This window comes from Ursus maritimus, unplaced genomic scaffold (assembly GCF_017311325.1).
Source record: "Ursus maritimus isolate PB19 unplaced genomic scaffold, ASM1731132v1 scaffold_4, whole genome shotgun sequence".
In the NCBI taxonomy this organism is placed as follows: domain Eukaryota; kingdom Metazoa; phylum Chordata; class Mammalia; order Carnivora; family Ursidae; genus Ursus; species Ursus maritimus.
In genome coordinates this window covers 70,015,029-70,030,055 of record NW_024426552.1, presented here as the reverse complement: position 1 = coordinate 70,030,055, position 15,027 = coordinate 70,015,029, and the positions used below count along the sequence as shown (strand labels likewise).

General features: G+C 34.3%; 1 protein-coding gene across 3 annotated transcripts in view; it reads right to left on the bottom strand.

Annotated features, from left to right (window-relative positions):
- Positions 1–2,934: 2,934 nt before the first annotated feature.
- Positions 2,935–15,027, bottom strand: part of ACAP2 (ArfGAP with coiled-coil, ankyrin repeat and PH domains 2) — a 140,201-nt gene continuing 128,108 nt past the window's right edge. For all 3 annotated transcript variants that reach the window (XM_040621408.1, XM_040621409.1, XM_040621410.1), the window contains 2 exons: positions 13,082–13,143; positions 2,935–7,429 (listed from right to left, as the gene is read on the bottom strand). In XM_040621408.1, the coding sequence (XP_040477342.1) occupies positions 7,329–7,429; positions 13,082–13,143 (163 nt within the window). In that variant the 3' untranslated portion in view covers positions 2,935–7,328. The remainder of the gene's footprint in view (positions 7,430–13,081; positions 13,144–15,027) is intronic.

Sequence of the window (15,027 nt, the reverse complement as noted above, 5' to 3'; positions counted from 1 at the left end):
CAGTTATTTTATTTTTCAGACCTTTACAAGATCACCACTCCTGGAACTTATGGATAAAAAATGAATAACAAGATAATTTAAATTTTACATAGAAAGGAAAATACTTGAGACTACTCTTATCTCCATGTTAAGTTTTCTTCATTCCCAGTTCTTTGACCATAAAGAAAAATTAATGCTGCAGCTTCCTGAAATACATTGCTGGCTGGAAACTAAAACAGGAGTTGAATAACAGTGGCTAGTCATTTATTCAATAGGTAACAAGTGACTACTGCCTATCAAGCACTACTGTGTGCTTGAAACAGAAATCTCTGCCCTCATACAGCTTATATTCCTGCAGGGGAAAATAAACAAGAAAAGGTATGTAGTGTGTCAGATGGTGACATGTGCTGTTTCCTCAGCTCAAAGTAGATTTAGCTGAGTGTATAACATGGCTAAATAGACAAAGACCTTTGGTAAGCACAGTAATTCTTAGAGTTCTAACTTTGGTCAAGTTCTCAGACTTGTGACCAGAGATTAGAGGTCATTGGTTTTTCCATCCGTAATGTTGAATAGATTATCAGATTTTTTTCATATTGACTAATACCCAGTGTTGTCAAGGATACAGAGAGACACTTTCCTCTACAGCAGATGGAGGGAGGGTACTTTTCTGGAGGGCACTCTGGCAATCTTCTCAGCCCCTAAGAGAACTCTCAGTTCTCTCCTATCCTGGTGGATGTTTCTCCCTGAGACGGTGGTTCTCAGATTTTGGTTGGCATTGGAAGCACCTGGGGAGCTTGGTGAAAACACAAAGAATCAGGCCCTATGCATCTTCAATGAGCCTGGGCCTCAATAGTGAATCTTTTACAGACCAAAGTTTGTAAAGCACTGCCTTAGATCTTCGCACTGCCAACCTCACCTTCTGCACCAAACCTTGACTTGGATGTCACTGCCTTGATGACTGGTCTCTAAACACCAACCCATCCAGTGTCCAGGTGAAGCACTATCCTCCAACAATCCCATGAGGGCCACCTAGAAACTATTCAGTCCCATCTTCCTCCACTCCTAGAAGGCAAGATATCAAGAAAATCGGAAGTACATATACCTTTTTTTTTTTACCATAATAACCCCAATACCTGACTCATTGAATGAGCCTCAAAAATATATCCACCCATTGTGAATCAGGGTTTTTACTTCTAGGAATTCATCCTGAGGAAATAATTAAGAACGTATGCAAACGTTTAGCCATAAGGATAGAGCAGAGCCAGATTTATGATGGCAAGAAATGAGAATCAAACGTTCATCAATGAAGTGGTTAAACAAAAATGATGATGCTGTCATTAAAAATGATGTATTCACAAACGGCAAGTGGAAACATTTCAAAATAAATGGAGGAAGAACTTACAGATTTAGAGACTCAAGAGACCTACTAGCCAACTTCAATGAATGGAACTTCTATGAATTCTAATTTGAAGATTCTATTTTTAAAAAGCACACTTGATATAATCGGGACAATTTAAATACTGACTATATAGTTTTATAGTTTAAGGAAATATTGTGATTGGCTTTTTTCTTTTAGAGATACATACTCAATGATTTGTTAGTGAAATCTCAGATTTGATTCAAAATAAAATCTGGGGAAGAGAAAAAAATGGGTAGGAGTATTGGTAACACAATGTTAGCCATGAGCTACTAGCTATTGAAATTATTCTATTTTATGTTAGAAATTTTCCATAATAAAGGCTTTTTAAAATCCTCCCCAAAGTGATGTACAACACTTAAAGACTTACAAATCCGTTCCCCACTTACTAAGTTCAGGAGGCAGATAACAGAACAGTATGATCCCATTGAATACCAACAAAAATACACCCACCCAAAGTTCTAGAAAGATATATAACAAGAAGCTAAGTTTCCCCCTCAATACTATTCGACAGAATTTCCTACAATGATGGACATGTTCTACAGTCTGTCCTGTTCAAAACAGTAGTCACTAGGCACATGTGGCTGAGTTCTTAAAATGTAGCAGGGTGACAGAAGAATCCAACTCTTTTGTCTAATTTTAATTAATTTCAGTAGCCAGAGGTGGCTAGTAGAGACCATATTGGGAGCACAGGCAGATGATGGAATTATGGATGATTATCTTTTTTACTTATTGTTAAACATTTTTCTACAATGAAAAAGCACTGTTTTGCAACAGGTTATTTTCATTTAAAAAATATACTGACTATTGGTGTGGGTTCTCTTCATAGAACTGTTCTGAAAATGAAGTGGAATGAAGCAAGTCACATAGAAAAAGTTTGTGTCTGCTTTTAATTAACTTACAAGGCAAAGGCAGGTGATTCACTTCCAGGTCTGTTCTTTCAACCCTCCATTCCTTCTATCTCAATTCATATAAAAACACGTTCCTATTTGTTTACTAAAAGGACTGAGTGTGAATGTGTTGCCTAGATGGGCAACTTCAACAGATGTCAATCATAATGGAAAATAATTAGAGCTAGCCCTCACCCCCACAAAAAAAAAAAAAGCCTTTGTCATTTTTAGCTAATATATGCATACAGCTCTGTGATCAGGAAGAAAATATTTAAAAGATCAAAATGGATTTCCTTTTTTTTTTTTTTTAAGATTTATGTATTTGACAGAGAGACAGCCAGCAAGAGAGGGAACACAGGCAGGGGGAGTGGGAGAGGAAGAAGCAGACTCCCAGTGGAGGAGCCTGATGTGGGGCTCGATCCCAGGACTCTGGGATCACGCCCTGAGTGGAAGGCAGACGCTTAACGACTGAGCCACCCAGGCGCCCCCAAAATGGATTTCCTGATTGAAGCAATCAGCAAATAGGATCAACTGGATCAATGTGACAGAGTTGGAAAGGAATAGAAGACCTTAAACATGACGGTTCTTAACAGGTATGTCTGCAGTTGCAGTTCACAATAAAGTACAAGGCTGAGCATAAAAGAATTATGCCAGAGGTGAGATTTTTATTGACTTATTATCATAATTTTTCAGCATACAAAGTATTTAATCAAGAATAATATTTACAATTCTTACATAATGTACATTTTAGAATAACTATAAAGATAATGTATTTTGCTCCATTTACAATGACAAACTACAATAAAACTACATTCATTAATTAGATACAAATCCTCTACATACTAATAAAAAGTAAATGGAGTGTTGGTTATACATTCTTTAAAATATGCCTTTTCACAGGTAGCAAGAAATATTACATGTAATAAGTGTTTATGACTGGAATGATCCAGAAATTCCACAAAACACAAGTAAACACATATAGAAAAGTAGCTCATCATTTCCAAAAATTACCCTTCAGTCTTTGTGTAAAATAAGTTGTGCCAGAAATCCTTATAATGTAGCAAGCTTTCCCTGTTTAAAATTAACACTCAAGGCAGGGGGTTGTTGAGGAAAAATAAGAAAATCTAAAACATAAGACAGTGAGAAGACCAATGCAGAGAATAGATTATTTAATCACACCTTATTTCCCTCCCCTTATTATTTCATTTTAAGTAGATAAATTTATGTAATTGGGAAAGGATGTCTACAAAACCATGTTTATATAAACATGTCAGGATTAGGCCAAACTGAATCTAAGCCTCTTTTAGTTACCTTTCATTTGGAAGTATCAAGAATTTGATAAGTATGGAAAATTAAAATCACCTTACCATGTTTTGCTTTCATTAATGTTTGTTATTACAAAAATAGAATATTTCCTACAATTTAATATCTTCAAATCCTAATCTATTCCTTCAAGGTAATTTTATATCCAGGTTCTCCAGAATATTTGGAGTCTTTGTTATGAACACAAGGAAAGCTGGCAATCATTATCAGATTTTGCTCCTTTACAATGATTTCAAAACATTTCATGATACAAGTCAAGTGCCTCTGACTAGTTGTCAGTCAGACAGGGGTTCCGGTGTCAGCTACACCACCAACCAGCAAATCAATGACTCCCTCTATAAAACCAGAGGAGAAGCCCAGGATCAAAGAAGAGAAATGTTGGCCTTCTTAGATTCACATCGCAGAAGTCCTACTGTCAGAATCCAGTGAGATAGAGTAATCTCAAAGTACACTATGAGCAGAAGAGTACACAAAAGTATGTTGTTATAGTTTCACCATGTTTTACCCACTCATTTTATTTGTGAGCAGTTCTGAATAAAAAAAGGGTAGTAACTACTAGTCAGTGCTCTTTCCACTATATCATGCAGGTGGAAGTCATTCTGGACATAATGATTCTATTAAAATACATCATTTTTCCTGCTCCTGTCCATGATCGAAAGTGCTATCAAACAGAGAAGTTAATATGACAACATAAGAGTGCTATGGGAATGTGTTCTTATTCAAAATGAGTAGTCAATCTAGACTGAAATACAATTTGGTTTATTGTCACCATACCTTACATGTGTAAAATTATATTTTTTTAAATACTGCGTAACACATCACAAACTTAAGTTGTCCAGGCTGCTAAGGTATAATTTTTTTTTTCAAAATGTACTCATGAAGAACCTAAGTACATATTCCAAATTAAATTATATGTTTTGGAAAGTAAACACCAAAGCTCATTAAAATCTACAGTGAAGACCAGGAAAACTTAGGTACACACTGTAATGTACTGAATCCCTGGAAATTTCTGAATCTCTAAGGATCGTACCAAAGGTAATTTTTAAAAACCTTAGAAATCTTAAGCATAAAAGTGTTACAAGGCAATACTGCAAATAACTACTCAATTACCTTTAATCTGGTTCTAGCGGGAGCTGCATTTTATGAGCTCTTCATAGTACTGCTACTCTTACTGTGATGTTAGGCTAGCTTTTCAGTTACGGTGCTAGCGACAATAAGCTATTAGAATACTGATAAGGAATCAGAAACTAATATACGCAGGTCAGTTAAGGAAAGAAAACAAAGGGCAATCACACTGACTTATGAAGCCCAAAAGTATGATTAACATTGTTTACACTGTAACTTCTCATGACGCACTGAGAATCATTCACAGCATAACAAAACTCAGATTTGTTACACACTGTATAAAAGCTATTATTTGACACAGCTAAATTCACCTTGGTAAGAGCCAATCTACTTTGTAACTACTTACAACTATTAATTTACTTTAAAGCCTTGCTGTATTTAGTGCATCATTTCTGCCAAATTTCATCCAAATTGGGTCTCGGCATATTCAAGAAATCAAGCCACAGGAATGTATTTTTGTATTGCCAGGCTCCCTATACTGTTAAAGATTTAGTTTCTCTGAAGATATTCAGAACCATTATCATCTTCAAATACATCTCTAACCATTAAATTTAAGACACGAATTACTACCACATTAACAAAACTCATGACTCAAGCCACAGGAGGTAAGAGTGTCATATGGAATTGCCTTCACAACCGGAGACCCCAGAGATGATCTGAAGCACCGATGTCTGGATCCAGACGCAAAACTGTTCAAGCTTCCTCAGATAAAGGTTAGGAGCTTCGGAAGCGAAGCTACGACTAACGCGAATAGGCACTACAAAGGGAAAGTGAGCTGCTCTTTTTCTTTCTGTTCATTCTTAACATATTTCCTTATTCTTGAACTTTCTGGACAACTTCAAAGCACACTCTAATAAAAAATGTTACAGACCAGACTTGTGCAAAGCCAGATGATCTGTGACTCTGAGGTGAGAAACAGGGAAGATTTAATATTCCTGTTACTGCCGCAGTTAAAATACAGGCTTTGGAAGTTAACATCTTCTTAGAAATAACTCATAAATACATTTTATCCTTATCTAATGTACAGTGATTATAACTAAATAAGCAGTATATGCACACAATTTGGCCAAGTATGGAAACTTTTCTGTGACATGAGTTAACTTCAGTCTAATTCCTGTTTAGACAAATCCTGATTTGACAGCAATCAACTTATAAAACTCTAGTTACTGGAGGGAGGGATTTTAGAAAATTTTATTATCTACCAAATTAAATATAATTTTTCTAACTTACTTGGTAATGCAAATTTTAAAAACTCATATTTAGAAACTTAGTATCAATGTCACTTAGACGTAACTTATAAAAGAAGATTAAACTTAATTGTTGACAATATTAGAAACCGTAAGGCAAATTACTTAATTATTTTGTACTCCTGACAAGATATGTCAATCAAAGATGGAATCAGACAAATTTAGAGCATTTAAGTGTAAGTTAGTAGATCCATGTTTTGGAATTCAAGGATCAGTGTTTCATATAACCAACTACTAAAGATATATAGATGGTAAAATTAAAAATACTATACACACTGCGTACAAAGTACACATGACAGATGTTGAAAAAATTAAAAAGCAATTTATCATTACATATTTTAGTATAAACTAAGAAAAACATGAGTTTTTCTTTTACAGAAATTTTCTTTCACTCAGTGCAACAGCAAAATTATCTTGAAAAGGAGAAATGTCAAATATAAAAATGCTCTACATTATTTTATAAATCAACTTATCCTTTCAAAGTTACAATGTGATAAAAGCATAATTTTTCAACATTCAAGTAACCTTTGAAACACAGTTTTATTACATCAATAAATTTATCAAGGTTTTAGGAAACCAACCCAACAATGAAGGACTACAACTTCTATAAGTAAGGATTCTTTTGGTTATTTAAAACAAAAAATTGTTAAGGGCTTCTTTTTGCTTCATAAAATGGAATAAATCTAAAAGACTGAGCTATGTCTACTTGTACAGCCATTACATGTATGTTAAAGTACAGGCCAATAACCAGACATCTAAGGAGTATCACTACATTTACGAGCAAATGGAAGAAACATATTCTCTAGCTCTGAGAATTAAATTACATATTGTGTGTACGATAGCTAGGATACCAGAAGACAAAACAAAACAGAACAAATTTTGGACCACCAAAAATCATTAGGGAAGCTAAAAAAAAGACATATTCTTCAGGCAGGCAGGACAGCTGGCTCTCACTTTGATGCAGACATGCTTGACTGAATGATCCTGGGCATGATGCATAGAAAAAAAAATCAATGCTACCACCCACTGGCAAAAAGAGATTTTGTCTAAACTCTTAGCATATTATAACCTAGAGATGGCCTAAGTCTAGATTTAACTTTATAAAAAATACCCTTTAAACAGACTTTTTTTTTTTTAATAAAAGGGGTCCTAAAGTAGGTTCCTCTCCCAACTACTAGAGCTCTATGTTTCTAATTTATAAAAATTATCAATGAATGGGTACCTTTTTTCCAAACCACTCAATACCTACTAAAATTAAGTAGAATTAAAGCAGTAAAAATTTGTGAGATTTCAGATGCACACATTAGGGGATCATTCAATTTAATATTTTCCCCTTCTTAAAAAAACTCAGAATTTCTGTGAATCTTGCTGGAAACGATTTAGTTTCTCTGGATTATTGGATGCCATTTGGGAAAAATCACGAAAAATATCCTGGTAGGTTTCATCACCTGCATGAAAGTAAAATAAAGACACTTTTAAAATGTATACAATGAAAGTATTAATAAACAACATTCATTTTTATGGCTAATAACTATATTATAATTAATCATATTCAAATTTTGCTCAGGTGAGCATTTTTGGAAGAAAAAAGACTAACATATATAAATGCTGGAACAGCATATAGTGAAAGAAAAAAAGCTATACCTGAAAAAAGCACCTCAGATGCAGCCACAGAGGAAAGCTCAGAGTTAGAAAAGAGCAAAGATGCAAGTGTTTTAAAGCAATGTAAAGAAATACATTTATTTACACAGAAATAAAAGTCATTCTAAATGAGGTGTAGTAAACAAGGCATTCTTTAAATAAATATTTCCCTTGATCAATTCCAAAAGAAAAGACCAACAACAAATACTAATGCTTCTGATGGATGCAAGTTATTAATAAGACAAACCAATAATCACGTGAGAAAAAAGCCTATTTTAATATTATCACAACTTGTAGTTAAAAGGCATTTTAATTTAAATAGCATGTGAAAAAGAAATTCTTTACTCAAACTTTGATGCTTAATTAAAATTAATGCACTTAATCCACTGCTTACTGAGGTTATAAAATAATAGAGCCTAGAAAATGACTATATCCAGTCAGGATCATATTTAGTCAGAAGTTTTTCATTTACTGTAGGTCATATGAGCAAAAGTGCTATGACAAAAGGGGAACAGATATCAAAGATGTCTGTTAAATTAAAGTAATACACATATGTACATACATATAAATATGCTTGTAGAGAAGGAGATTATAGATATTTATACTACAGCTGACTGAATACTGTTTTTCTTGCCATGAGAAACTAAATATATGAATACATAAAGATTAATTCCTCAGATAAAGGATTTGTATAAAGTAAAATCTTATTTTCAAGAGGCATCTTTCATCATGAATACTTCCTGTTAAACATTAGCTTTACACAGAAGCTTAGCATAGCTCTGTTTTCAAAATCTAAACCATCAAATACTGTTTTAAATGATTACTGCTGCAACAAGGTTTTATAATTATTTCCCATAAGATATCTTGCATCCATCTTATTACAAACTCATTGTTATAGCTATTAATAGTGCAGCAAGTTTTGTCAGCTTTTAATAAGCGAGATTTTTGAGGCAATAGGTGTCATACCAAAAGCTAGAGAATCGGAAAAAAGTTGGGGGAGGGGGATAAAGATCTAGTAAAAAGGTCTAACAGCATAACCCAAAATTTTCAATAAAAATTTTTAATACTTTCAATATTTAGTCACTTTTAGTATTTAGTCTATATAAAAAGCAAGTTATTAAAATCTCTATATAGTTTTCATTTAGTCCTGGAAATTTTCTCATGACCTGAATCAGTCAGTCTACTTTAAAAAGGAAAAATACAGTAAGAAGAAAATCTTAATAGGTTGGCTAAGAGTAGCATCTAACTCATATTATGTTATTAAAACAATAAAAATAAAATTTGATATACCGGAACAACTGTTAGGACAATCCAATTACACCCATGATTTCTTAAAAGTTAAACACTCACATTAAAAGACAAGCTACAAGTCTATTCCCATTTTTAGCCATTCTAAAAGATATAAAATAAACTGAGGAGAGACCAACATTAAACATCAATTAACAAACCATACAAAATATTTAAAAATTCTTATTCTTAGATGTTGAATTAAAATATTTAAAATATTTATTGTAAACATTATAAATATTTTTAAAATACTATTTAAACTTGAGAGTCTGGAATTTTACTTTCCAAGGAAGTGTAAAGTGCAGATTATAATACAAAAATAACACACTGATTTTACCATTCAACACCAGAAGTAACTTAAAAGGCACACATTATACATTCAAGAAGAAATAGGAAGAAGGATCTAGCAGACGCTAATGCTAAATAGTTTACAGATAGCACCAGATGAGCATTCTTCAGTATTACAACAGTACAATGGCAATATATGGCTTCTACTATTAGCAATGCATATTCTGTATAACAAACTGTGGGGGGTTTTCTCTTTTTGTGGTTTTCCAGCTTTTGCTCTTAAATCATCTAGTACCTATTACACAAGTACATTTTAGCAGAACCATTGTACCATGCAAAACAAATAAGATCTTTTATTCACTGAATTAAATGCTTCCTTGAAGGAAAGTGTCGGTGCTACACTAATCATTGGTTTCACGAATACATTTTAAGAGTGAATACAATACAAAAGGAAGTCTCACCTTCACACACACACACAACTTCCTGTTAACGTTCAGTTTCTAACAAAACATTAATTAATAGACTATCAATAAAATACCTTTCTTAGGCCTCAAACTGTATTATCAAAAACCAAACATTACAATAACAATAGTGACTAAGATATTTAATATAGTTAACATAAATTGAACTTTAATGTGATTCTTTAAAATTTAAGTATAATTTTAATCATTTAGAATTTTTCCCAAGGCAAATATAACTTGTCTACACTAGAATACATAAACAATAACCCAGATTATGCTGCCCTGGAAAGTTCATAGAAGTACATTTAACAGTTTATTACAAATGGTAAGCAACTAATCACCGAATATTTGTAATGCTGAGTTGTATCCTTTAAATTACTTAATCACATTCTATTTCTCTCCCACTAGCTAACTTTTCTATGTGCCCAGACAGTTCTGAATTTTTACAATGTGGACTGCTGTATGTCCACTGAGAGTTTAAAATAGTTTTTGATTTTTGGTATTCAGAACACCCATTGCAACAGCAATTATGATGATCCAAGGTTTTGTTGATTCTGCTCTTGAAATGCACTCCCCTCAAAGAGATGGCAGCATGTGAGATACCCCCCCACCCCCGCTGTGACCAAGTAATGATCCCACCCTTTCTGGGTTGATTACAGCTTCCTTCTGAAAACTGATCAGTGATCAACCTTTGCTCGCAACACATTCACATAACCAGTAGTGGTTCACTAATGCAATAATTTTCAACTGGCTGAGAAACTCTGCCAAAAATCAAGAGGAGTCATAGAGCCAGAGACTGTGGGAACCACCAAAGTGGTTTCCAGCAATTGAGAGCAGGGTGTGATATTTCACTCACTCACCCAGTCCTCTTAAGAGTTGTAGGAACTGATAAAGAGGGATACATCTTTCCTTCAGGAAATGTGTGCTCTTATAGTGCCTTGCAAAAAAACAGGGAGTTTCAGGTTCTTAGGGTTGTAGATAGAAGGTTCAGAAGTGGGGTTTCTCAGAAATATGTCCATGATTCCCAAAGATTATATCTGAGACTTATAAATGATAGGGCTCTTCATGATCAAAATACTGAAAATACCTGCATTTTAAAATTACCCACAATTCTGAGTTATTGCTAGGCAACAAAAAAAGGATCTAGATAAAACAATCAACCAAAATTAATGAGAGAAAAAGAACAGTGACAAGTGGAGGAAAGAAAGACCTACTGCCTGAGCAAACATTTCTGCTCCCCGAAGACTCAAGAAGGAAAGGAAAAGTAGCCAGAGAGCAACTGCTGTGCCATTTCACCAGGTCACCTGTATAAGTACATAAAATTGTTCTGCTTTACATATGAGACCCCCCAAATGCGTTACAAATCTAACTATTATCAAGATTATCCTCTCATTTTATTCTGATACACCATTTCCAGAATTCTGATCTATTTTTAACCTCTAAACTTAGATTTGAGAGTGATAGAAAAAAATATTTGTTTTTTTTTTTAAGTGAGGCTTTTCTTGTTCAAATTTTCAGTGAAATAAATTGGAAAAATTCATTTTTCTGTTGAGGAAAGGAAGGCGTATACTCACAAACTTCTACATAAAACAACAGTAAAAGAGACATTTGAGCACCCCTAAAGGGTGGCAGCAGAAGCCCAAGCAATTTGGGTGGAACTAGAAGTTGCAAGAACATGGAGCCCCTGTCCTTTCAAGCTTCCCAACTCCAAAGGAAAGTTGGCCACTGACCTTATGACTAATCAGTTGGGTGTAACTTCATAAGCAAATAGCTCAAGGAAAGAACAGCTAACCAAACATTTAAGTTTTAAAATTTCAGGAATAAGAATTATTTAACTTAAAGTCTTTAAGTTCACTCTTACCTCACAAATATCAGGTCATATCCTTCAAATAATTTTTATTTTTAAAGTGCTTAAACTACAAAGGCCTCAAAAATGGCCTAGTAATACTCTCACTTAAGTATATCTGTTACAAAATTATAACTTATTTAAAATCTAACATTCAAGTTTAAAACAAATGGGTGAAATTCAGAATTAACGCTGACACTTCACCCTTAATCAGCACTCTTACATCTTGGTAAACCATGAGTCAGTAGTACTGTTTGATCCATAGGATTAAAGTGGGACACCCTAGATTAGAAGTATCTAGCTAAAGTGCCTTTATTCTCAAAGTTCTTACTTGTTCCCTATTAAACTAGACCAACAATAAGTAGTAAATATACTCCTCTGAGAAAAGAATGGCCCCATATTTATATTAATTATATATTAATCCAGTTAAAATAAAAGTTAATGGCTGAAGCTAGCATAAAATACCGAAATTTCAAAACATATTTAAACAGAATAGATGATATTACCAAGTCACTTCAAAAACAATACATTAATACTCATTTAAAAAAACCAAATATACTTATTGAAACTAATATTCTCAATTATTTTGGTCATGAATTTCTGAAATTTTTTACTAATACGTATATGAATTTAAAACAAAGTAATTCATATACTCAAATTCATGAAACTGGAGACCCAATTATTACTCTTCTCTTTGTGAAGAATGTCTAATTAGGATGTGTTCATCAAAGAAAGGAATCTGATTAGCAACATTTCTTCCTTTTCCTGACATCTTGACTCAAAGGTGAAAATTACTCAAAATGAGACGTGAGCTGATCCGGAGTTGAGGTTTCTCTAACAAGTCTACTCTGCCATCAGGTTCATAAAATACTGCTCTAAATACTTACATTTATCCAACAGATACTGTATGATTGCTGGGGGCAAAAAAGTGAGACCTTTTCTCTATACCTTTTAAACTAACTCCACTCCCATTATGGACTTCTTAAACTACTAGTAAATTTTATTTTTAAACCTACAACTTATTTTTAGATCAGAGTACAGAACTCTTCATTCAGTAACCTTTTTCTAGGTATTTTCCATACTGACTTTTTATATGCCAAACACATGGTGATTTGTTTTTTTTCCCTGAACACAATTTATAGAAATTCCCTGAATAACAAAATGAAAACAACTCTGTTATATTCACTTGACAGCTAAAGAGAATTCCAAAATGAAAATGACTATTGTGCTGCTGTAAGGGTATAAAGATAGGTTATCATTCCATTCGCATCACTGGAATGTATATGGAAGACATCTGTACAGCAGATAACGAAGTCAGCAGCCAGAGTTGAACACAGCAAGTAAATGTGTACTGTAGTAGGAACAGTGACGGAGTTTTAAAGGCTCGGGAATTAGCCACTCTCAAGAATTCAGTAGGTACAATACATAACAACTCACAATTTACAAGTAAGTTATAAAATCTCTAGAGTATTAAGTCAGTTCGCTAAAGAACTATGAATCTTCCAGTTGTAAACTAATAAATTCCTGAATGCATTTCTTATACTGCATCTCAGTATGGTTATTAGTAGAATATTGACCTGGCTGTCCATAAAGTCCTTCTGATTCCCGCATCTCTTCATTCATTCTTGCTAAACGTAACCTAAAATTAAAGGAAAGGATTTTTAGATGAAGTATGTAGTATAAATATTCATTAACTAGTGAATTGTATAAACAGGTAAAAACATACACTGATATAATTTTTTTCTTTTCCCAGTATTTGCCACTAAAATAGATGCAGATTTAGTTTTAAGTTTTCTTTATACAATCCTCATGAGAGAAGACAATAAAAGATTTATTTTTTTCTCTTTAAAAATTTTATTTTTAAGTACATCTCTATGCCCAACATGGGGCTCAAGCTCACAACCCCAAGATCAAGAGTTGCATGCTCTACTGACTGAGCCAGCCAGGAGCCCTGACAATAAAGGATTTCTAACAAGTCCATTGCAGCTCTGTTTAAGCAGGACCCTTGCAGCATGTCCAATAGCTTACTTCCTCCAGACTCCAGAGACTACCTAGCTTTGACAGCAAACTGCCACACTTTAACCGCCAACTGCTGAAAGAACTGCTTCTACAGTATGGAATGGCATATCGTACCATATAAGTTCATTCTGGTTCACCCTGAGGGGAGGTAGTTCCAGACATGTATATCGCATGTGTTAGTCTGAATAGTGGAAATACATTCTGGTGTATTAAATGACCACAGGTTACCAAGATTTCCCCAAGGTTACCATTTGGTTATACATTCTTTTTTGGGCTATTCATCCTGGCAGCAGGAAGACACATAGCAGTGGATTAAGAAGACAAGAATTTCCTCCCATTTTCTTACTAACTTTAAGCAACATTTTGAAAGGGGCAAATGTTGCCCTTGGTGCACCTCTCCCACTTTGTACTATTTGTGCTATTTGCCTGTGCTTTCGGCCACCAAAAACTCACTGCCCAATGAGAGCTCCATCACCCTCTACTGACATGCACTCTCAGGCACCTGCAGCATCTGACATGAGCTTTCCCTCTTTTCAGAATACCACCATTCCATTCCCTTCCATCTCCTCACAACCACTGCGTGAGTTAATAGTGCCTTAAGTCAGTCCTCTTTGATATTTGAACTTTTCAGAGGACACTTATTTTCAAAAATTATTGAGTGAAACTGAAGTCCTCACACAAAGTAAAGTGAGAAAATTTAGACAATTTGGGAACAGATATTTCTGAGGAAAAGGGGGCATTATTTTTTTAAAGACTTATTTATTTATTAGAGAAAGAGAGCGAGCATGAGGGGGAGGCAGAGGGAGAGAGAAACTTTATCAGACTCCCCACTGAGCTCAGAGCCCAATGTGGGGCCTGAGATTATGACCTGGCCAAAACCAAGAGTCAGACACTTAACTGACTATGCCACCCAGGGGCCCCAAAAGGGGCCATTAATATAAGAATTTCTTTCTCTATTCTATCCCTATCTTTTCTTTAATAACTTAACTTTATCCAATGGTGAATCTATAATGATTTAAAAGTTCTAAATTTTCCTACAATAGCCTTCAAAATTGTAATAACCTCTCCAGTGGGGAAAGGACATTGAGTGCAGAGAAAGCATGTTTTACTGTGTGTCTTAATTCGGCAGGGGCCAGGGAGGAGGGATATATGACAAGGCAAGACTTCTCAGCGGCAGCTCAGTTGTTTAAGGCAGTCGGGAGAGTTTCTCTTTGTAAGTGACTGAGATTCAGTAGTGTGAATGGAACTCCCTCTACCCATGTAACAGGGGATTGACAATTCTGGCCTTCTCTCAACCCAGAATAGAATGAGTAAGTGACTTCATACAACGTACTTCCTACGTAACAATAAGGTGTAGGTGACGATCACATTTCTAGGTTCCGGTGTAAACAAACAATTTTGATCTAAGATGAAAATCAAATTAAGATCTCAAAGCTCTTTAACAGATCATATTCAATCATGTTCACACATTAAAAAACTATTTTTATCTTACAATAGAATATTC